General features: G+C 33.3%; 1 protein-coding gene across 3 annotated transcripts in view; it reads right to left on the bottom strand.

Moving 5' to 3' along the window:
* The window catches only part of Atg5 (autophagy related 5), a 127,880-nt gene that overhangs the window by 25,680 nt on the left and 76,626 nt on the right, over positions 1–25,574 (bottom strand). For 2 of the 3 annotated variants that reach the window (XM_026389663.2, XM_026389665.1), the window contains one exon: positions 18,277–18,371. In XM_026389663.2, coding sequence (XP_026245448.1) covers positions 18,277–18,371 — 95 coding nt within the window. The remainder of the gene's footprint in view (positions 1–18,276; positions 18,372–25,574) is intronic. The other variant, XM_026389664.2, reaches the window with a different exon arrangement.

Genomic DNA, 25,574 nt, shown 5'->3' with positions numbered 1-25,574 from the left:
CTGGGTTCGATCCTCAGCACCACATTAAAAACATAAATAAATAAATATATAAAGTTAAAAAATGGGTATATAAAAAAGGGAAAATTTGCTGAAATCTCTGGATCATCTGAAATGTCCTTACTGATAAACTGCTACCCATATTAAGGATTCACTGTAGTTTCTGAGCTGCCCTGGTACCACCGTAACCAGTGAGCGTAGCTAAAGAATTCCTTCTTTCTTCCTTCCTTCCTTCCAAGCTTAGGAATCTTGGGATTTCTGGATTCCAACCCACACTGCTGGGACCTAAATGGGAGAGGGGAACTGAACAGTAAGAGGGAATACTTCTTACAAATTCTGGAATTAGAATCCAGAATTAGAATCTGGCATGAAAAAATAAAAATGCTATAAATGCAGGTTAGTGTTTACAGAATGAATATCAGAGTACAATGTCTTTATTACTTACATGGCCTATTCTAAGAACTTTATTATTTACAATATAAGCTCCTATTCCCCCACACACACATTCAAATTTTTTTTGTAATACATCATATGAAGAAGGGACTGTACAGACAATCCAAACTAAGTTGATGGTATTAATACCATCTAATATCCCCAAACTGCCAGATCAGCAAGTCAAATTACAGGTTTCCTTCCCATAATGCAAGTTTAAAATACATGAATATTTTGTTATTTAGTATATTTAAGAGGTGACCTTTCTTGGCTTCTCAGAGAATCAAATACATCAAAGATTAATTCTTGTGTAATTTTAGCGACTGTTTATCCCTATGAGAAATGGAAAGGAGACTGGAAAGAACCCGAATAAGAGGCATTCTGCATCAAAGAATTCACTAGCAAAAGAAGATACATTGTGGCTAACAGCTACAATCACAGCATTTATTTTAAATACTCTTAGGAACCAGGTTTTAAAAGTTGGCAAATTTTACCTCATGAATAATTATCAAACAACTACAGAAATGAGTAAAAGAGTGTAGTATTGTAATATAAATATGATACGTTATTCAAAGAATTTCATTTAAGGCTCCAAAAGTGGCATCATCATTTCCCAGAATTAACTGTAGTTAAAGAAACCTCCTTTGTTAGACAAAACATGAATTACACTAATATTTAATTGTTAACATTGTTAAACCATTGCAAAGAAATAAGGCTATTCAATTAAATGTGGTATGATACAGAAAATATGTAAGTGAAAAGTATTATAAACTTTAAAAGGATAATGCATGGTGGGGAAAACAAATTTGTGAGTTCTACTCCCTTAAGCATCCTCAAACAATGTAAAAAAACAGAGTTCAAGTTACACTTTGATGTGTAGATCCTTTTGAAAGCTACTCTACCCTGTTTTATATGAAGCATCTGTAGCTAAAATGAACACCTAGTGAAGAATATGGATGCTACATTACCTAAGCAGACGTCAGAACTGTCCCAAGCTGATTCTAAGTTACTTTAAACATGTACACAGAGTCAGAAATTAGCTATGGCTTACTTCTTAGAAGTAACAGATAATTACCCTCATCATGATGAAAAGGATTTTAAATGTAAGCTAATAGAGGTATTTTTCTTTTACCAGAGCTCTGCTTTTAAAAGTAAACTTCAAGACTAATTAAAATAGGAAATGCTTTACTATGTAATAAAAACACTTTTCAGGTTAGAGAAGCAGGGAAGAAGAATAGTTTCACAAGAAAGAAAATATGGGCCAGAAAGGTGGAAAAAGAATAAGAGGAAGGAGGAAAAGAAAAGGAAAGGAAAGACTAAAAGGTTAGGACAGGAAGACCTATTGAAACACATTATTTAAACTAGCAGAATAAATTCTTTCTTTTTGTATAAGGAAGGTAAACTATGCTTCTTCTTATTATGCTTCAAAAAACTTAGACAAAATGTTAAGAATAAGTATGACATTGGATTCCTAGGTATTTGGGTTTGAAAAAATGTTATTTCTTAATATATATTAATTTTCTACATTTCAAATGTTATGAAGAAGACAAATTCAATACGGTGTAAAGGATGACTAAATGAAGTTGAATAATAAGTAACATATTAATTTGACTTCTCAACATTTCATGCACATTAACTCAGCCACATATCTAATACACAGATCACTCACGAGGGAATTCAACAATCATTTGAAACCCTAATTCATATAATTTCACAACTAATACAGTTTGAATTAATTTGTGTTGTGCATATAATTGTGTCACAACATATATATGCAGACAGGTGATTTTCATGAAAGGATCACACCCAAGACAGACATAAAGTCCTCTCAAATGTTTTTTAAATCCATATCCAATCCTGTTGAACTTAATTATAATCAGACTCATCATTTCAATGTTCTTTCTCTACTTTTCTAATCCCTATAACCAATACTCTCAAATAGGGGCTCTCTGAACTAGAATCTACCCTCATTTACATTGATAGTCTTTGTTTAAGCAGACCATTTGAGAAATAGATCCTGTTTAAGACAGAATATATTCTGTAAAATGTTTTTAAATCATGGAAGTTAGATAATATAAACGAATGTTTACATTAGACTTTAATAACTGAGAATCAATATATTAGCACATCATAATCAATTTGCAAACAAGCAACCTGCCCAGGTAATGACTTGAATGTTTCAAGAATGTATATGTCAATACCTACATCTATGTGTAGCAATGTAAACCATGCACACATAAATATGCCTATATTTATAGCTGTACTTATGTTATCTGCTCTGCACTTACTATTATAAATAATCTCCACAGACCATACTACAAAGTATCATAAAATTCCTCAAGACCCTAAAATTTAAAAAACTAAAATAAAACACAAGAAACAGGTATGGCTTCACAACTTTGGTATATACTTGAAAGAGAGCATCACACCCTGACATGAAATATGAACAAAATTGTCCAAGCTCATGTCAGAAAAAATAGAAATATGAGTCTTTCCCTTTCAAACTTGATTTTTCTAATATTCTTAAATGATAACCACATATGTAACCTACTTGGAATTAATAGTAAGTAGTTGTTTTTAAAGTATGAGTAATTAGACCAAAAGCAATTTTCATATTTACCCAAAAGGAGGAACCACTACTAAGAATCAAAGCCCAGTAATTCTGTTCTTAACAGACAGGTGCTGTGTGTTCTGGCATATTATATGAAAATAATTTATGAGAAGAACAGGGAAAGAATTAGTTTTCACTATTGGAATAAATATATGATTAAGCAGATTCTGATACTGTGAAACTGTCCGTAGGTTGAATGATCACCCTAAAAGGCATCATTCTGAATGTTGGCATTCTCTGTGGATAGAAAATGGACGGAAAGAAAAATGAGTTGGGCATGGTGGTACACACCTGTAATCCCAGTGACTTTAAGCTGAGGTTCTAAGCAACTTAGAGAGATCCTCTCTCAAAATAAAACATATAAAGGGCTGGGGATGTGTCTCAGTGGTTAAGCACCTCTGGTTAAATCCTCAGCAGCCAAAAAAGCGGGAGGAAAATCCAAGAGTGACACAAGCCAATTTAGGCCTTACTGATCTTTCTGAATGGTAAGGTTGAAGAAATAAACATTCTTTGGACAGGGAATAAGGATAGGTTTGCTACTGCCAGCATCACATTAGGCCAGCAGTAAACTGGGAAAATGAAGACCACGTTGGTCAGTGAAAAACGGGAGGATTGAAGTCAATCGAAGTAGCAGCGAGACGAAAGTACAATTTATCTCTGGCATTTATTACCAAGATTGACAATTCTTCAAGAAAATCTAACATTGACTGTAATATGAGATGCTTAATAATAATCAGGGAGTAAACTCAAAAGAATTATACACTCATCTCTTTCTTATGATATAAATACCACTCAACAATTAGCTATGGAACGGCTCTATTTACAACAGTTGTAACATTTTTAAGTCATCTTACATTATAAGCTTCTATTGAATTTCAAAACTGACCATTGGAGTCTAACTTATTTTTGCTATATTTACTTATATTTTCAAAAAAGTTTTAAGAGAGATGAAATTCACAAAAAAAGAAAAAAGAAAAAAAAAAGGAAAGAAAGAAATTAACAAAATGTGAAAAAGAGGCCTGGGGAATGGCTCAGTGGTACAGCACTTGCCCTGTGTTTGATCCACAGCACTAAGAAGGGTGGGAAATGAGAAAAAGAAAGAAAACACATACCTATAATTGACAGTAAGGTTTATTTTTACATATGTTAGATGTAAATATAACCTTAAAATAAAACATAAAATATAAGTCTTTAAATAAAAATGTAAGTTTCTTGTTATAAACAAAATTTTCTTTATTGAGAGGGCTAAAACTCCTCATTTTTAGTGAAATAATTAAAATCACCTCATTTACAAGCTCTTATAAAATGAGGTATTAATTATGTTGGTTTTAAAATTACCATTTATACATACTATATGTATAAGTATGAGGAACAAAGTTAAAATTATTTCTAAATCTGAAGGTTCATGTTTTGATATAATCACTAAAAAACTGATAATTACAGAAAGAATTTTCTGTGAAAGCAAGCAAGCAAACAAGCAAACCACCCCACAAATTTAGCATTAAGTTTCAAAATCTTCACACAAAAGGAGGATGTTACATTTTTTACTTTCTGTCCATGTATTTTCTCTAATAGAAGAAAATGGACAGAAGGTAGGAAGCTAAACAATGGGAAGAGTAAATAAGAAGTCAGGTATGTGTGAAAACTGGAATACAATCTAAAATGGAAAGTCATGATAGAATGGGGCTAAGAATACAGAAGTAATGAATTTTAGCAATATATGAAAGAGTGGCCTGTAGAGCCAGGCAGTGTTGACTGGGTTCATATCCTGGCTCTCACAGTTACTAGGTGGATGAGCCTAGACAATGTTCAATGACCAATGGATATGTCAATTATGCACCTTTATAAGGGGACAGTAACAGCATATAATAGTAAGGATCAAATGAATAAATACATGCAAAATATTTAAAACAGTATTTGGCTTTCAATAAAGTACAAAATAAATGTTACTGTTATTCACTTACAGTTTGCTTTAATTATTAACAATTTTTAATCTTGCAAATATTCAGTGAAACAATAATTATAGCTTGGTGCAACAAGTTAGTGATGAGAGAATGTTGAACTTCATTTAATGATAACTCTAGTAGTTTCAAATAACAATAAAACTTGGCCCATCTTCATTTCTCTATTTATAAATCATATATACTATTTGACATCAGATTATTTTGAAATTATTAGACAAATCAAAATGTTAAAGCTCTTTAAAAGCTTAAATAGTAATAACATTTGCTATCATCCAGTGCTCTAAAATTAAACCAGAAAATCATCTACATCAACTGTATATGACAGTTGTTTAATATACCTGCCACATATTTGTAATTAAGTTACTTTTATTTTTCAAAATTTCTCATAGAAAGCAATTTAAGTTTAAAACAAAGCAATTTAAGTTTAAAACAATTTAAGTTTATTAGTCAGGGCATCCCAAACTTGCTGTGTTAGGCTGCCCCCTACAGGCCTCAACTTACCTATTTCTTTTTAAAGATATATGATAGAGAATGTCATTCAAATTTTACATTAAAAGCAGTAACACTAAAGAAAATTATTATTCTTAATCCAATTATTATATTAGGAAATAGTCCCAAACAACTGTCTATAAAGATGGAAATGAAACAGATCTTGCCCTTGGTGAATTCAGTCAGTTGCTTTCAAAGAAATGACATTTAGTTCAATAAAACCATGATGAAATACTGGAAAATGTCTTTATCTTATGATACTTGATAGAAAAAGAGCCAGAATGAAGATCCTAGACCCAAGTTCAGAACTATCAAATATCAAGCTGACAAGTCAGTTTTGTGCCAAGTTGTCTTATTTCAAAATTAAGGAGTCAGAGGATTCCTCCAGCTTCCACGGCTTTAATATTCTGTATTTACATCTGCCATAGCAAAGGCAGAAAGAAGTAAGTGTTTTAAAAGAGTTTAGAGAAGGAATAACATAGAACGAACAGCTGGTGACACATGTGGAAAGATCAAGAAAAAGTGATTAACAGGTGATATTCTAGATGAGTTTAGAAGCACTCTGTGATGGCTATTCTGAAGAGTTAACCCAGTAAGAAAACAATGGGAACTTGGATAATAGCATATGATGTCTAAAGCTATATGTAATATGGAATTAACATCAGTGTAAAAATCAATAGCCTGGAGGGAGAGAATTAAGGTAGAAAAATCTACTAAGAACAATTAAAATAGTTCAGTTAGGAGGTAGAGGACATGAGTGAAAATGGCAAGATGGGGTTACAAGCAAATGGTTCTGGTGTGTTAGAATGTACAATTTGAAAACAAAAATGAACTAAAATTCTATCAAGATACTGAGCCTAGTAAATTCAAGGAAAGTGGTAAAGAGGAATACAAAACTAAAACAGGAGATTATGTGAATATTTTAGAAGTGACTTTGAGTGGAGATCACTCTGCTAAGATCAGAAACACAGTGATAAATGGAATGAGCTATACATGAGGTATGTTCTACTGGTCACAAAATAAAATATGGGAAGAATGACAAACCATCACCATTGATGTTAAAATAATTCATAGCAGTCGCCTGTAATCCCAGCAGCTCTTGAGGCTGAGGCGAGAAGATGGAAAGTTCAAATGAGATCAGGCGGTTCAAGGTGGTATGGCCGTAGACAGAGGATAGCAAGTTAAAAGTCAGCCTCAGTATTTTAGCGAGACCCTATCGCTAAATAAAATATAAAAAGGGCTGGGGATGTGGTTCAGTGATTAAGCGTCTCTGAGTTCAATCCCAGTACCAAAACAAACAAACAAAAAACTACACAGAAGGTCCACAAGGAAACTAAAGGGTTGTACAACTCTATAAACCACCTAGACGTAACAGATACTGTTAAAAACTCACTCAGCAATTACACAATATACCTTCTTCTCACAAAACACGTTCCAGGAAAGAGTATATGTTAGAACAATAAAACAAGTCTCAGAAAACTTAATTATATTCAATCTTGCAAACTACATTCTTTGAGCATAATGGGAGGAAATTAGAAATCAAAAACAGAAAGAAATTTGGTAAATTCACAAATTATGTGGAAATTGAACATTACATTCCTAAATAATAAAGGAATCAAAGCAGAAATCAAGAGAAATTGGAAGAAGGCTGAAAATGAAACAATATACAAAGAATTAATAAATGAAGTGAAAATAGTGTTTACAGGGAAATGTAAAGGAGATAAAAAGCAATTTTGATGAGGAAAATGGCTACATTTTTTAAAAAAAGATCTTGCCAGGCATGGTGGTGCATGTCTGTAATTCCAACAACTTGGGAGATTGTGGCTAGAGGATTGCAAGTTCAAGGCTATCTTGAACAACTCAGCAAGACCCTAAGAAGAGCCTGAATCAAAATTTTAAAAAAATGAAAGGCTTGGGGGATGTGGCTCAGTAGTAAAGCACCTCTGGGTTCAATCCCCTATACAAAAAAACAAAACAAAAAACCAACCAAACAACAACAACAAAAAATCTCAATAAGCAGCTTTCCAATTTAATAAAATACAAAAAGAACAAAATAAGAATGAAAAAAAATAATATTAATTTGAATAGAGAATAGAAAAATTGTATGTGAGGAGAATAAACAAAACCAAAATATGTTATGTGAAAAATCAACTGAATTGATCAAATATTAGCTAGAATGACCAGAGAGAAAAGAACATTCCTATTACTAAAATCAAGCCTGGTTTGGTGGTGGGTACCTATTATAATTCCAGCTACTTTGGAAAGCTGAGAGGAGGATCATAAATGCATGGCCAACTCAGGCAACTTAAGAGATCCTGTCTCCAAAAGAACAAACAAACAAAAACAAAGTAGAGGGGAGGCAGGGATTTTAGTTCAGTGGTAACCAAAAAATAAAAATAAAAAAAATTATTACTAAAATCAGAAATAAAAAGAAGGGGACATCTCCCTCTGTCTCCCCACAACTCAAGAAAAATACAAAATCTGAAAATACCTTATAGGTATTTGTACTTGTTTTAATAACTGAAATAGTAATTAAAACAAATACACACTTTGGGGGGGGGGATACAGTTCACTGGAAAAGCACGTGATTAATGAGTAAAAGGTCTGGGTTCAACCCCCAAATGCCCCAAATAAAAAATAATTCCCTGGAAATAAACTTGTAGGACCAGATGGTATCACTGGTGCCTTCTACCAAATTTTTAAAGATTAAACACCATCAAAAAATTTTCCAAAAATATTAACTTATTTACCACTAAAGCCTCAGTAAACATATTTTTCATCTTGCAAAGAATATATTCCTTAATAATATGCATATGCCATAAGTATTATTTTGAGAAAGATCTTCACTATAGACTGTACTCCACTACCTAATTGTCTTTCATCAGTAACTGCTACCAAAAAAAGAAAAAAAAGAGGATCCTTTGTCTATCCAATAAAGATGTTCTTAAGATTAAATAAGGTGATATGGAAGTATTTTGCAGAATGTTTACCAATATAAAATATAAAGTGATTTTTAAAAATTATTTTATATCCCATATTGTGTTGTTTATAACTTGAGAGCAATAGTAGAAAATGAGTATGATTATCTCATAATTCAGCCCAAAATTTTACAAAAAGAATATATGGTATGAATGTTATGATACATTACATTATGAGCCCAGAATAACCACTCTCACAAGTGGTTAGGACTTCCTTAGTTCTGTACATATACTTTGCATTTTTACGCAGCCTTTATTATGTGAAAGGCAATGTGAAGTAAGTGAAGATAATAAGCACAGCACGGAGACTTTGCTTCTTCTCTATGTATACTAAAGAAGACTTCTTGCATGTTTAATATGTAAAGCACTCCGACAGGAAATAAAATTAACTTCATAATTTGAGATTACTATTATTACAAAAACATGAAAATGAATGACTTTTCTTCAACATGTCAGTTATCTTCGCTCAGATCAGAAATAAACTACTTTTAAGAACTGAGCAATCACTTCACACTTTGTTATCATTCTTTACATATGAGATACAAATCATATTTTAAACCCAGATTCCCAACATATATCTTAATATGCTACTGAGATAGGTATGGTGTGAATTAAGTATCAAAGACACCTTTCCCAAGAGTTACTGCTATATAATTCTTTGACTGAAAAACAATTGACAATATACTTGGGAATTTGGGAGAAGCTTATTATATTCCCCTTTAACATTTTTTCTAATTTCATCTCCTATCCCATACATCAGTTCTCTTTATCTAGGCAGCTGTTGAGGTTAGGGCAGAGCCTAATCTAGAGAGAGCTGGAAACCTCTGCAGTGTTCTTTCTGGGTGAACTTGTGCATGTGAATCACCAAAACCTGAGGAAAAGCAGAATTTAAGAGGCTGAATTCTTTCTACTTTTGAGACAGAAAGAGAAGACCAGGGAATATACAGATTTCTACCAAGACCCTTTCAGAAAATGACACCTAGAATATTTTCAGATACGAAATATAAATTCTAAGTAGGTATCCTTGAAATAGGAGATAAAATCTGCAGAGGAAAATCTGCAAGTGGAAGACTGGGGAAGTGTAGGAAAGGAAAGTATTCTAAAGTTTCATCTTCTGGGGAGGAAAAGCAGTAAAAGAACAGTATCTTGGTGAATACAAGGGTATTATAACAACAGGATAATGACTAAATTTAAAGGACAAAAAGGAAAAATAGCAATCTCAAACTAGCAAATAATTTAGCCCTCGTTTCTAATAAACATTCTAGAATAAAATTATGATGAAACATTAAAAATTAGAATTAACTCCATTAATTCCAAAAACTGAACAGAAATGTCTGACATCATTATTCAATGGTATTGTCGTGTTTTTTAATTAATTTTTTTAATTTATATACGACAGTAGAATGCATTTCAATTCTTGATAGAGCACAATTTTTCATATCTCTGGTTGTATACAAAGTATATCACACCAACTTGTGTCTTCGTATGTGGACTTTGGATAATAATGATCATCACATTCCACCATCATTAAATTCAAAGGTATTATCAATGCAATAAAACAAGAAAAGAAATGGTAAAAAATGAGGCATTTTTGTTTGTTTAGGTGATGCCATTAATACACAGAAATTGAATGATTTTTAAATTTTTAAAAAATTTACAAAAAAAATCTAGAAAATGAATTTAACGACACAGGGCCTATCTGAATAAAACTTTCAAATCTATACGTAAAAGAACATAACACATATATAAGAAACAAAATTCTAATATGATAAATGCATTTTGTATGGAAGATAATGTAAAGCAAATTATAACAAAAGGAAAATTATAGTTAACTAATTTCTGCTTACAATTAAAAAGGACACGATAGGGTCTTGAATAAAAATAATTTTAAAAGCCATGTGGAAAAATGAATGAAGCCAGGCACATTCCTGTGATCCCAGTGGCTGGGGAGGCTGAGGCAGGAGAATTTTGAGTTCAAAGCCAGCCTCAGCAAAAGCAAGACACTCAGCAACTCAGTGAGACCTTGTTCTTAAACAAAATACAAAATAGGGCTGGGGATGTGGCTCAGTGGTAAAGTGCCCATGAATACCATCCCTGGTACCTGCTCTCTATGAATGAGAATAACGACAGAAAAGTATAAACAGGGAAAGAAATCAATTGCTGCAGCAAAAATCAAAACACTAAAAGTAAAATAAAAATTAAACTTAAAAAATGTTAAATATACTGAAAAAAATGTAATATAGCATACAGAAACAGATTCCAGTAGTCAAACTACTTTAATATTAAGCAGAAGTGGACAGCTTAGCCAGTATAAAAACGATAGCTTATTTTTGGAGTGAACAAGCTATGGCCCACAAGCTAAAATGTGCCCTTCAACTGTTTTTGAAGTTTTACTGGGACAGTCATGCTTATCATTAGCAAACTATGGATGCTTTCGTGCCACAGGGTCACACAGTTGCAAAAGAGACCATCTGGTCCACAAAGATGAAAATGTTTACTCTCTGCTCCTCTAAAGAAAAAGTCTGCTAACTCTTGTTTAGATAATAATCAGTTGTTATTTGGATGAAAATAAAGCTATCTCATATATTATGTTCTGGAAAGGGATCTTTTCTTTAATATTTATATTTTAGTTGTACACAATACCTTTATTTTGTTTATTTATTTTTATGTGGTGCTGAGGATCGAACCCAGGGCCTTGCACATGTTAGGTGAGCGCTCTACCGCTGAGTCATAACCCCAGCCCAAAAGGGATCTTCTTAAGAGAAAAAAATCCATATACCACTAAGAAAAAGGGCATATTTGGTAAAAGGATTTTAAAACTTAACATAAAAACAAATCCAAACAGCTAACAAGGGTTACGTACATTTATAAATTCATTCAGTGTGAGAAACTAATTGAAGAAAAAAGTCATTGATGCTCTATTGAGGGAGAGGTAAGAGGAGAAGCACACCCCCATATTTTTGTTGGAAATTTAACTTCATTATGTATTTGGAAAATAATATAGCACACTTATTATATGTAAAAGTCTCCACCTTATGGGCTGGGGATACAGTTTGGTTAGTAGAGTGTTTGCCTCGCCTGCACAAAGCCCTGGATTCAATCCCCAGCACCACAAAAATAAATAAATAAATACATAAATAAAAGTCTCTACAACGCTGAAACCATTCTTGAGTGTTAATTTCCTATGTGAAAGAAAACATAATGCTATTTACTAAAGCCCTGTTTATAGCGGTAAAAACTGGAAATAAAGAGAAAACTCATCAGTAAAAATATGGAACACATTACAGTACACCCAAATAGTGAATGTTTTAGTCACTGAAAGAACAAATTAGACAGTATAGCTCAATATGCTCCCTCCCATCCAAAAAGCAGCAACAAAAATGTCTTGAAATGATGTTGTTCTTAAGAAGATTTACAATAACAAGCACATTAAAAAATTCACAACTTCACCAGGGATTATAGCCCACATCTACCAAGGTTAAAATGGCCACTCCTTAAAAACACACCCACACACACAGAAAATATCAAAAAAAAAAAAAAAAAAAAAGAAAAGAAAAAAAAACCCACTACCATATGATCCAAAAACTCTGCCTATATGCAAATACCCAAAAGAAGTGCCCAGATATTGGTCAAACTTTTTTTTTTTTTTTTAATGTTTCTTTGGAAGAAGACAAGCATTTAAATTGGTGAACCTCATGGCCGAGTTTGTGGCCCAGTGGTAAAGAACTTCTCTAGCAAGTGCAAGGCCTTGGATTCGATCCAAATACGACAAAAATTGCATTAAATTTTAAAAATGGGTGCATTTTCACTACAGCGGATTATAATCTCCAATGTGAGTATGTTATCAATTGAAGGCTTTAATAAAACAAAGACCATCTCCTGGAGGCAAGAAGGAATGCAACTAGCAGGCAGCCTTGGAACTCAATTGTATCTCTAAACTGAATCTCCCAGTCTGCTAACTTATCCCTGATTGATCAAATGCTGGACTCACCAAGTCTCCACAATCATGTGAGGTAATTCCTTAAAAATCTCTCTCTCCCTCTCTGTGCACATGTGTAAAGATAATACATACATATTGTTGATTCTGTTTTTCTCAAGAACAGGAAACGTTCATGCTCACAGTTATTTACAAGAGTCAAAAGATAGAGGCAACTCAGGTAGATGAATGCACAAACAAAATTTTTTATATTCATACAACAGATTATTGAACCTTAAGAAAAGGAAATTCTAGTAATTAAGGTGTGATTCAGTGGAAGAGCACTTGTCCAGCATGCACAGGTCCTGAGTTCAATTCCTAGCACTGAAAACAAGAAAGGGAGGAAAGAAGAAAATTCTAATGAGCCTGCAGGAACCTAGAAAACATTATGTCAAATGAAATAAGCAAGTCCAAAAAAAAAAAAAAAAAGTAATGTAAGATTCCCCTTACATGAAGTACTTGATGTAGTAAAATTTATAGAAAAAACCAGAATGGGACAATAGGTAAATGCTAAAAGAGTATCAAGTTTGCCTGGTATGGTGGCATACAACTGTAATCCCAGCTACTTGGGAGGCCAAAGCAGGGTGATTACAAATTCAAGGACAGTGTGGATGACTTAGAGACATACTGCCTCAAAAAAAGGAAAAAGGGGTAGAGATGTAACTCAGTGGTAGGATGCCTGTCTAGCTTTCACAGAGTTCCTAGGACCAATCCTGAGGACTAGGGCAGGGTGAAGTGGGACTGTAGATTTTTATGTTACCAGATTAAAATTTTTTTCTTATGGAAAAAATTTAAATTATTTTTAAACCAAGTAACATATAATTATATGTAGAACGGAGAATATTAGTATTATATTCTCCTAAACATATTTAAAATCTCTGTACAAAGTATATTACAAATTATACAATGTGCTTTTTGAAATAATCAAAAACTAAAACTGAAAGCATCAATATTTGGTTTACTAAATAACTAATATGAACCTCCTATTGGTCTTTGGCTTTTCTGTTAGATGTTATTGCAAGGTATTAACCAAAATGTAAAATAACAGAAGATTAGAGTTATAATTTCTCACTACCACTGCTATAATATTGGAGGAGGAATCCTAAAGACATGGCCATAATTTGCCACACATTTTTACTGTTCTCACATTTCAATATTAATAAATTAATATTTCTGGGGGAAAAAAACCAGAGCCTAAAATTTGACTTCTTCTTCAGTTTAGGAAGTGCCCAGTTAATCCCTGACATCCTAGTTTCCATTTTTAGAAATATACTTTTTCTCCTCTGAAATTGCTAAATATATCTTGGCACATCACAATGGAAAGTAAATAATTTGTAAAAGTAAAAATAGCCAGTAAACCTGATCAAATTAAAATATTAATGGGGGTTTAATGACAAATGAACATAAAATAGTAAATGAGAAAGAACAGAGAGCTCTGATGATTATGAAAGAGAACAAATCTAAACTCAAAATTCCACTTTTTGTACTATTACATAACTGATGAAGAACTTCTTCTAAGGATAAGTGGGAACCATCTAATCATGTAAGAGGAAACAAACACCGTTAATCAGCTTTGTGTTTTGTTTAAAACTGAAAATAACATTGTTAGGTGGATCCCAAGAAGAGTCCCTAAATTTGTTTATAACCTCAAAAACAACATGGAGAAGAGAGGAGATGGCATAATGATCTTTGTTGAATAAGTATGAATGGATATTCAAATTATTAAAATTTATCTTAAGATTTTTCCATTCCTTCCAGAAAACATGGTAATATGGTCTAATCTGTACCTTTGCAGCCTCTTTCCCCACAACTCCTGATGCTCAAGAGGTCCTCTGTCTCAAAGTCCCCTTTGCCTACAATGTTCTTCTCCAGACTTTCTGCCTACCCTAAGAAACATAAGGTTTCCTCAAATCAGCCTCCTCTGTCTTTCCAAACTAGTTCAAATTCCCCCAGGAGCATTAGAATTTTATTAGTATCTATTCACAGAAATCACAGTTGCAGTGTTATATCTGTATACTGAAGTTGATTAGTTTCTTTCAACCTCTCAGGAATGATATATATAATATTAACCACCACTTGACTTCCCTGTGTATTGCACAGGGCATGGAAATGCACATATTTGTGAGTAAATAAACTCATATAAGGCAAATCAGAGAAAACTTTTTACTCAAAATATATTGACAGGATAACATTTATGAATCTGTTCCTTCTTAAAAAACTGAAACAATAGGTTAAGTTCATTCTATAAGAGAAATACCAATATCTAAGGAATTTATGGTCATTTTACAAATCTTTCTGACAGATACTCTCATTAATCACCATCTATTTAAATGTGCTATCATAAATAACATATTGGTTACATTTCTGTAACACTTCCTGCCATTAACCTCATTTCTAGAATACTGGCTAATACTAAAGCACCTGGATTTCAGGAACACAAACCTGAAACTCACATACCAAACCAAACTGTTATGTAAATGACAGAAACATGGTCTGCAACATCTCTAGACAGTTTCTAGAGGAATTTAACTTTTACCACTATAATTCTGTCACTTGGTTATAATCATTTTGAGCCTATAAATAAACATTTTCCAGATGAAAAATAAGTAGTTCTACATAATCTTTACAAAAGCCAATCTTTAAAGAACACTGCCAAAGTTCTAGTTTCCTATCAATGTAAGGTGAACTTTACTTTTTGTCATAATATATAAAGGAAAATTATGATAAGCTGGACATGGTGGAGATCACCTTTAACCCCAGCTATTTGGAGGCTAAAGTAGTAAAACTGCAAGTTTGAGGCCAGTCTCAACAATTAGCGAGGACTTGACTTAAAAAAAAATTAAAAGGGCTGAGTAAGTAGCTCAGTAGAAGAGCAAACCTGGATTGAATCCTTAGTACAAACAACAACAACAAAAAGTTCACAAATCAGAACTAAGTTTAGATTCTTTCATTTGTGTGATAGTGAGCAAGAGATATAAAGATCGCTGACCTTCCATTTCCTCATTTTTTAGAAATGAGATAATGATTCCTACCTCCTAAGACAGATTTGAGACTTCAACATGATAAAATGGGCCTCTCTCAAGCATGCTCAGGGTCCCTTGCTCACTCCTTGCTGTACAGGAATTCTATTAGGATTCTGCAGAGTAAAATAAGTATTTTAGTGAAAATTATTCCCTTCATTTGTATATTAATAACATGGATTTTCAGGGTTTCTTTATATCTTCTTTACTAACTAAAGGTCTCAAAGACTACAGTACTATATATTAAATAAAAGGTAATAATCGAAATGCCATATAAATAAAAAGCTAGACTCAAAAACAAAATATCACAAACATATAAACTAATCAAAAGTTAGCAACAGAAATCTAATGTTAACTAGAGATCATATAATCAAAAAGAAAGAAAGAAAACAGGACTTCATCTCTCTTTGGTCAGAACATGCATGGATATTTAAAACATAAAACAGGGCCGAGAGTGGTGGCACACGCCTGTAATCCCAGTGGCAGGAGGACTGCAAATTCAAACCACCCTTGGCAAATTAGAGAGATCCTGTTTCAAAATAAAAATTAAAAAAGGGCTGAATATGTTCAGTGGTTAAGTGCCTCTGGGTTCAATTCCTGGTACCCAAAAACCAAAATAAAATAAAATGTAAAATAGGGAAATGAAGAAAGTCAGGATATGATAAATTAGTAAAAACTAGAAGACCTAAATTGTTATATTCATGTTACACAACACACTTGGGTATAAAGCCAAAAGGAAAGTTATGTAGGTCACTTAAAAACTTCAGTCTCTTTCTTTTAAGGACAAAATGCCCAACTGTCTTGACACAGGAAAGATCAGGCAAGAAGCACTGATCCCCTTCTGGCAGCCAGGTTTTGTAAGGCAAATTTTGAGAATTCTCTACCTTCCCACTTAACTAATTATGGAATTTTTATAAAAACCATTTTTGCCATGCATACACATTTTGTTTTTCCTCCTAACCCCATACTCCACTTCTTTCTGCATTATAATAAACAAGAGTAAGAGTTACGAACTGACAATTTTCCACCAGAATACAATGATATACCAAAAAGGAAGACCTCTCTTCTGTATATCTGCACTATTATTCTGACAATAATAATCCCTACAGTAAGCATTAATATAATACACTATCCCTATAGGAACTCAAAGTAATTACATAAAGAAAATACAGTATCATTAAATGTAAACACCAGAATTGAACAATACACTTCTAAGTGCTGGGAAGTACAAATCTGAAAACAATTTTGGAACTCTTCTTTTGAAAATGTCTTTGAAGTCATTTAAAGTTACATATTTTGTTCAACTAAATTCCATAAATAAAATACTTTGTTAGGCTGTGGAAATGCCTTATGGTAAGTTAATATGGAGATTATGATAGAATAAAATGAAAAGAAGATCAACAATAAATGATTTACCAAGTTAAAAATTCACATGCTGGGTACTTTACTAGATGCTGGACCCAAACTAGGAACACAGCAACCCTGACTTCAAGAAAAGTATCAACCCCTTGGAAATTATACCTGCAGGATTGAATAAAAAGGTACTTTATTCCTTCAGTATTCTGAGGCTTTATTTGCTAATTTTTAATCAGGTGATTGGTCTTCCTCTTTGAATATAGTTATGTGATGACTTAACTAGAGCAGACTCTCTGTTCTTAAATGATTTCCCATGATAGCAGGTAATTTGCTTTCTAGAATATCATTAACTCAATAATTTATTTATTAATTTATTTTTTGGTGGTGCTGGGGATCAAACCTATGACCTCACATGTTAGGCAAACATTCAACCACTGAGTTACAACCCCAGGCCCTCAATAAGTATTTAGTATTTGCTATATTATATCCCAAGCACACTGAATTTTTAAGTACTATACAAAATATTATAGTTCTTTACCTCCTATATATTTGCTGTAATGAAGACCTGCAAAGCTACTTACTGTCTATTTTGTTGTACAATTCCAAGAATTCACCATATAAAATGAATGCAATCCTTTCATTTGTAATAGTTAAATTCTATAAAAGTGACTTAAAATGCTGAATTAGCAAATACTGAACTACTGGGCCTAAGAGAAATAATGTTACGTTTCTGAGAGCTGTTATGACATATTCATCACCTAATATATAATCTTGCTTTAAGTATATTTCTGTTTAAAAACTACACCACGGGTTTGGGGTTGTGGCTCAGTGGTAGAGCGCTTGCCTGGCACACGTGAAGCACTGGGTTTGAACCTCAGCACCACAGAAAAATAAAATAAAGATATTGTGTCCATCTATAACAATAACAACAAAATATTAAAAAACAAAAACAAACAAAAACTACACTGTGCATTCTATACAGCAGAAAAATCATCAACCAAAAAAAAAAAAAAAAAAAAACCTCCCATACCCCCAAAAGGAACAGGAAAAAAAATGGACTGAACAGACTATGAAAAGGACTCTTGTTTATACTATGAAAGGTGAACAAGAAGACAAAGTGTTGCTTTGTTTAAAGTCAGCTTGGAACATGCACATCAGGCAAATCATATTTTTAACTCCACTGCACATCTTGTAAAATTGCAAAGTGTTTCAAGTACTGACTTAGGGGTCACTGATAAATTTTAGCAAGTAGGGAATTCTGCAAATATAAACACTTTGAATAATGAGTAGTAACTGCACACAAGTCAATCTCTAATATAATTGCCACCAAAAGTCAGAGCTGAAAAACAAACTTTCAGATACTACACAAAAGATTTTTGGACCAGGACTGCTTCAAGAAGTAAGATGTCTGAGGCTTTCACAACTTAGTATTTTTCAAAATGTTATTTCTTACCTGATATATTCTAAAAGGGATATAACGAAATCCATTTTCTTCTGCAGGATACTCCATAAGTTTCCGATTGATGGCCCAAAATTGGTCAAATCTGTCTGAAATGATATAAATTGTGTTATTAAAATGAACATTCTAATGGAATATCTCACATGAAGACATGAATATCTCCTAGAAATTTCAAGAAACTATAATTAACTAATCTTATCTTTCCATAATTAAACATAAAGATATAAAGTTAAATTTTCTACATCATTTTTCCTCTTCCTATTTACATTTTTTCTTATAAGAAAAACCTTAAACAGATATGTGATTATTTGTGTTATGATGGCCAGGTATGGAAAGATAATTTGACTCTCCTGATCTCACTCCAACTGTTCAACTATAAACGGACAGGCTTAAGTAAACTAAACGTTAGCCATAATGTGCATACAGAAACAAAGCCAAACACTGAACTTGGTGCTAGGCATACTGGTACACACTTATAAATCCCAATTATTCAGCAGGCTGAGGTAGGATGATTCCAAGTTCAAGGCCAGCTTGGGTAACTTAGTGAGACCCTGTCTCAAAGGAAAAAAAGGTCTGGGGATGTAGATAAGTAGTAAAACATCTCTGGGTTCAATCTCCAGTACAGAAAAAATTAAAAATAACTGTACTTGTGAAATGTCTATTGCATAGCATAATCTCATACTGACTAATCTTTTTTATTATTTAGGTTCATTAAAACATTTCTGAGACATAATGTGCATGCCATACTGTTTACCCTCTAATGTTCAGAATTCAGTGGTTTCTCAATAGAGTTCAGAATATTTTATATAAGTGGATCACACAATATGTGGTCTTTTCATTTTTTTCCATGCAACATATTGTTCATTTTTCCTATAGCATATATCAGAACCTCATCTGTTTTTGTGCCCCAAAACCATTCCATCACATGGAGTTAAAAGATTTTATCAATCACCTGAAGAATATCTGAGTTTTTTTGAACTTTTGGGTATTAGAAATATTATTATTAAGAACATTAATGCACCAGATATGGTGGACTGGCTTGGTAGGCTAAGGCAGGAGGATCGTGAGGTGGGAAAACAAAACACAACAAAAAATGTTCACACACAATTTTTGTGTGAGCATGCATTTCCAGTTCTTTGGGATATTTACCTTGGAATGAAAGTGCTACATCTTATGGAAGTTCTGTTTAACTGCTATGTTTTGAGGAACTGCCAACCTGTTTTCCATAATGACTGAACCACTCTACATTCCCCCAAGTAATGAATGAGGGTTCCAATTTATCCACATTCCTACCAACACTTTAATTTCTGTTATTTCATACTCTGTCATCGAAGTGAGTATAAAATAGTATCTCACTATGGGTTTGAATTGTACTTTCCTAACAACAAATAATGCTAAGCATCTTGTCATGTGTTTATTCTTCTTTAGAAAAATATCTATTAAATCCTTTACTCCATTTTAAATTGTGTTCTTTTTGCTATTAAGTTCTAAGCAATCTTCATATATTCTGGATACAAGCCCCTCATCCAACATGTAACTACAAACTTTTCTCTGATTCTGTATACTATTTCTTAAGCAATTCCTTTTTAGAATCCTTACAATAAAATGTTTTCCATGGTCAGAAATTTTTATCATGGCCAAATCTCTGTAAAGCAGGTAAAGAAGTCAAGAATTTCAGGCCAACTCACTGTTTGAGCCCTTACTCTACTGCTAGACTTGTCTTCAATTAATCTACAAGCAATCTTAATTGCTTAAGCTTTCATAACTATATAAAAGTAAAATTGTTTCTTCTTGTATCCAGAACATAAGTGCTAGAAGACTATAACTGGCTTTTAGGCCTTCCCTGGTCTCATCTTTAACTCTAACCTGGGGGACTACTCATGACATATTAGAAATTGTAGGTTAGGGATTTTGAATCCAGTTAATCAAAACAGTTTCACAAATGATGAAGATGCTTAATAAGGAACAAGGCCAGAATGTGGATCTTCTGATTCAAATACCACCCCAGTTGCAAAACTAGACCTTAAAGCTAAGAGCAGCACCTTTAACACGGTCATTTTATATAGGAAGAAATTATATTTTAATGTTTAAAACATGTTTTGTTTTGTTTTACCATCAAGAATCAAGGCAAGAGGCTAGGGTTCGTACTTGGGAGATACTGGGTATAATCTTCAGCACCACATTAAAAAAATAAATAAAGATATTGTATCCATGTTTTAAAAAATCTTAAAAAAAAGAATCAAGGCAAGAATGTGACAACTAAATGATTCTTCATGCATACTTGAAAAATTTCACTCAGTGTATTGTCATTTAATCTCTAGCACCTTGCATGGTAAAGGCAGAGCATAAGCTCTTGAATCAAAGAATGAATATAGTAAAACACTACCAATATAATATTTCATTTTAAAAAATGGAATTCTCTAATCCTAGCCCTGCAACCAAATATCAAGGTTATTAGAAACAAAATCCACTTAAAATTCCACCTTAATTCACATAAGATTTTTTTTACAAGGTGTTAGTTTCTAATGCCTCTTCTAAACATAAGTTTCATAATTAAGATTCCTTCTCTATTAAAACTGAGCCTGTTTAAAAAAAAAAAAAACACTAGCAAACCCTCATTAAAACAGATATGAAAACTGCTCCTAAAAGAGAGAACAACACAGGCTACAGTAAGTTTTCAACCAAGGAAAATGCTGATCTCCAAAGGATTTTCTTAACATTTGGAGACATTTTTGCTGTGGAGCTCAGTGTGGTGGGTGCACGCCTATAAACCTAGCAGCTTGGGAGGCTAACGCAGGAGAATTGCAGATTTGAAACCAGCCTCAGCAACTTAGCAAGGCTCTAAGCAACATAGGGAGACTGTGTCTCAAAATTTGAGGAAAAATTTTTTTTTAAAGATTGGGGAGATGTCAGTAGCTAAACACCCTTGGGTTCAATCCTTGGTACCAAAAAGCAAAACAAAACACAATGTGAACTATGTACAGGCAGGAGGAGATGTATGTGTGATTAGCATTTAGGGATAGAGCCAGAGATGCTGCTAAACCTATCATAATACACAGGACAGCCTCCCAATACAATTATCCTGACCCCAGATGTCAACAGTGCTAAAAGAAGAAAAGCAATCACAAACAATAAAAGATGCAGAAAAGTAATTAGTCAAAAGAGGTTGCAAATATGTACTGCAAGAAAGTACAAAAACTGGGGAAAGGACGAATGGAAACTTGACTATGACAGTTACAAATTTAATAATCTTCAGTTTCAAATTCTCCTTTCAACATATACAGTCCCACATGGACACAAATATTTTGAGATTCTCTACAGTAACAACTACTTGAAGGTTTCTTAGCAATGAGTGTTTAAAGGAGATTATAGGGCAAAAGGCAGTTCTGTAGTTTCCAACTACTGCACAGTGGATCAGTGGTACTGAGGTAAGAACATCAAGTAAAGGCTGCCTCACACACATGTCCAGATGTGCAGTCTTCTCAAGGACCTGGAAGTATAGGCCCTGCCTAGCAATAATCTTACCTCTCAACACAAAATTCAACCCTCTCAAAACTTCCTGCCTGCAGAGGCATACAGGTGGCTCAAAGGGTTGCTCCCCCTCTACATGCTATATTACCCAACTGCCTATGAACTAGCTCTGACCAGGGTACAATGGTACCCTTTAATTTGGTAGGTTGAATTATACCTTTCCCCACTGAGATCTGAATCCCAGCCTTAAGGAAGGGGCCCATTGAAGTTTGTCCTTTCTCTACCAGTCCTAGGTACCATATATACTTTCCTATGTCTTAAAGTCACTCTTTTATCAGGGTTTAATCATTCTTTACAAAACTTACCCTGTTCAACCCAATGTGTAGTTTCTATCTCCTGATTGGACCCAGACAGACAACTATGTTTCAAAAGAAGAAAGACATGATGAAGGATCTGTACTTGTATCAGTTTTTAATCTTCTTATAAAAGGTTATAATCCCATATAAAAATTTTAGGCATTTTCTAAGCAATATGAAAAGCACACTAAGAATAAATTAACTTTTTATTACTTGTTTATTATCAAGTAAGATACAGATAGCAGTTAAAGAAAATTAATTCTAAAATTGTGTATATAACCAATTGCCTTTCAAACTGGACTTCATAATATCAGTATCTACTTTAATCAATAAAGTTTAAGAACAAAAATTTTACTATTTTCCTAAATATTAATGAATTAAGAATATACTGAACTGCTTTCAAGCAATAGTTTAAATATTGAGACTATACTATTCATTATTATAATTAAGTCATAAAATTAGTGATTTGTTTCTTCAGCCATCAAGAACACACAGTACTTATACCATAATGATCTTTGGCTATTCATTTTTTAACCACATACAACTATGCATCTATTAAATATGTACATGAATTTCAACAACTTCCAAATTTATTTAGTTCTCCTGCAAAACACAATTTAAAAAAAACTAGGTAGGAAAAGTTATAAACTAGCATTTGTTTAGATTATTCATATAATAGGAGAAAGAAAGAACAAATACACTTTATCAGACTTACTAGCAATATAACTGATAGTTTTCTTTTTGAAATTCAAGAATGTTATTAATGCAAGGATTATAAAATTGAAGGACTGTTCTGTAGAAATATTACCTCTAAGCCAGGCCCAGTGGCACATGCCTGTAATCCAAGTGGCTTGGAAGGCTAAGGCAGGAGGATTACAAGTTTGAGGCTAACCTCAGCAACTTAGTGAGACCCTCAGCAACTTAGTGAGATGCTGTTTCAGAGTAAAACATAAAAAGGACTGGGGATGTGGCTCCATGGTTAAGTGCCTGTGTGTTAAATCCCCAGGAATACCCCCACACACACACCAAAAACATTGCCATCTGTTTTTTAAAAGGATTAAAAATAGAATTCCTCAAAAATCCTAGTGGCCATGAACTGTTCCTCATTTTCTACTGCATTAAGCTTTTATATTGATCTTGGAAAAAAAATTTAACACAGAAAAAATAACCAGGATCAGTGATAGAGTGCTTGCCTAGCATGCATGTGACCTGATTTGTCCCCAGCACCATAAAAACAAAAGCAAACAAACAAAAAAGAATTTCAGATTATCTCAAGGTACATTAGACTTTTATTCTCTGTTCCTTACATGGAAAAAAAAAAAAGGCAACTTTGAAGGATTCTTCTACTTAAGCTTTATGGGAAGAAAGAACTTCAGGCAAAATTATTTTCAACACTCATGTGCCAAAATGTGCTTGAAATCCCCATGGAAGACAAGGAGTACACATTGGGAGACTTCAGGAATTATTACAAAATCTTAGTTCAGTTTGTGGGCACCTCATAGGAAAAGGATGAGATGACCCCTATATACATACACATTGTATTCACTTACTGGTCTTGAATATTTATAATGCCAAAGACAACAGTTACAGTACCCCAAATAAATGTCACTATGTCAGGATATAAAAAACTGACTCTAAGCTGTTCTTTGAGAAGAAAACCAAATAGTTTAAAAATCACTAGGAAGGGGATCCACTCCTCATAAGATTTTGCATCTACCACCTGGATTATTCAAATCAGCAATATAAGTTGTTGTGTAATATATGTAGTGCTTTCACCAGAAGTTTTCAAGATATGTATCAGAAAACATATCCAAATATAGACTTATTTGAATTAATTTCTTCATATGCAATATGTTAAAAATCTTTGTAAGGCAAAATAGGAGAAGAGAAAAGGGAATAAATAGTAATTACTGGTAGGCTGTCAAAAACAGATGTTAAATAAGTGAGGTGTATCTTCGAGCTCATTTGTCTTCTGAGTCAAGTCAAATTAAGAGAATTACATCTAACCAGGCAGCTGAGGTGAACTAGGGACAAGGAGCATTCTCTTTCTCTTGGCACATCCATCAGTACTTAGATGCTGCTCAACAGAACTACACCCACACATTTACATATGAGCCAGAAAAGACCGGCACTACTGCACAGAGTTTAAAGTAACAGATATATCTGAGGAAAGCTTCTAAGGCAAAGTAGCTCTGAAAAGTATTTAAGGCCCCTGAAAATTCATCAAGAGCTATTTCATGATACAATGCAACCCATTTCAAGAGCGCTGGATTGGCAGATTGAGAAGTGCCAGTCTTGGAGGAGAATATCTTTAATCCTGTACATAAATACATCTTGGCAGTAGGATTGGACTCAGAGGAATTTGTGGTTTGAGAGAATCAAAAGAGCAATGAAACACAGGTCTCAGGAAAATGTGACATAGGCTATTGATGCCTGAGGATAAACTGAGAGAAGACATTTATTCCTTTGTCCTGTAAAACAAGAGCTATAGTCCAGGGAAATAGGCATCAGGAACAGTAATTGATAATATTTAGAGTACAATTAATATGTACTCTAAATATTATCAATTTGCTACTGCTTTCATCTAAATATTGCTACTGCTTTCATCTAAATCACAATCCTCATCTCAACAACTGCAGCAGCTTCATAATTGGTCTTTTTGTTTCCATATGTCTCTTCTTCCCAGCATCTAAAGTGTTCTTTTTAAACAAACCAAATTGTATCACTAATGAATAAATTTTTCAAACATTTCTCTAATGGGTCATAAAGAATAATATGTCATGATGGACTTGAAAAATGTAGTTATTTTAAGTACAAAAATCATTAAAAACAAAACAAACTGAAACAAAAATCACTGCATCCTCTTATTGCCTACAACTGGGACAGACAGATGCCTGCCCAATTCTGCACACAGGAAACAATAAATACTGTCAGAAATAAAATACCTCTTCCTCAGGGAGCTGACTCCTACTGGCCACTTCCCATCCCTTTGGAAGGATATTTATTGCTCATGCATTCCTCTGAGATCTCAAGACCCACCTTCCAACTTGCTAAGATAGTATCTTGCTTACTTACTGAACTCCAAGTCACACTATTTTGTGTGTGGATGTGTGTGTGCACACGTGTATGTCCTAGAAAAATGCCAAGGTATTCTCATCTCACAGTTTTGCAAGCCTGGAATATCTTCTCTTATCTTTACATAGCTCCTTCCTTCTGATTATTTAAGTCTCAACACAAGTGTTGTCTCCTCAAATTAACTTATTTCATAATCCCAGTAAAAGTAACCCCACTCTTCAATCATTCTCTATACCATTAGGCTATTTTCTTCTAAACACTTATCATTATGTGAAATTACCCTATTTCCATGCTTAATTACTTACTGTCTCACTACCATAGATAAGTTCTATGGGAGCAAGAATCTTGTCTTCTGTATCTTCAGCCCTAGAAAGTTTAAGGCACATAGTA

Source organism: Urocitellus parryii, chromosome 8, assembly GCF_045843805.1.
Source record: "Urocitellus parryii isolate mUroPar1 chromosome 8, mUroPar1.hap1, whole genome shotgun sequence".
Classification (NCBI taxonomy): Eukaryota; Metazoa; Chordata; class Mammalia; order Rodentia; family Sciuridae; genus Urocitellus; species Urocitellus parryii.
Note: the sequence above shows the minus strand (reverse complement) of the source record. Positions and strands in the feature narration are given on the sequence as shown.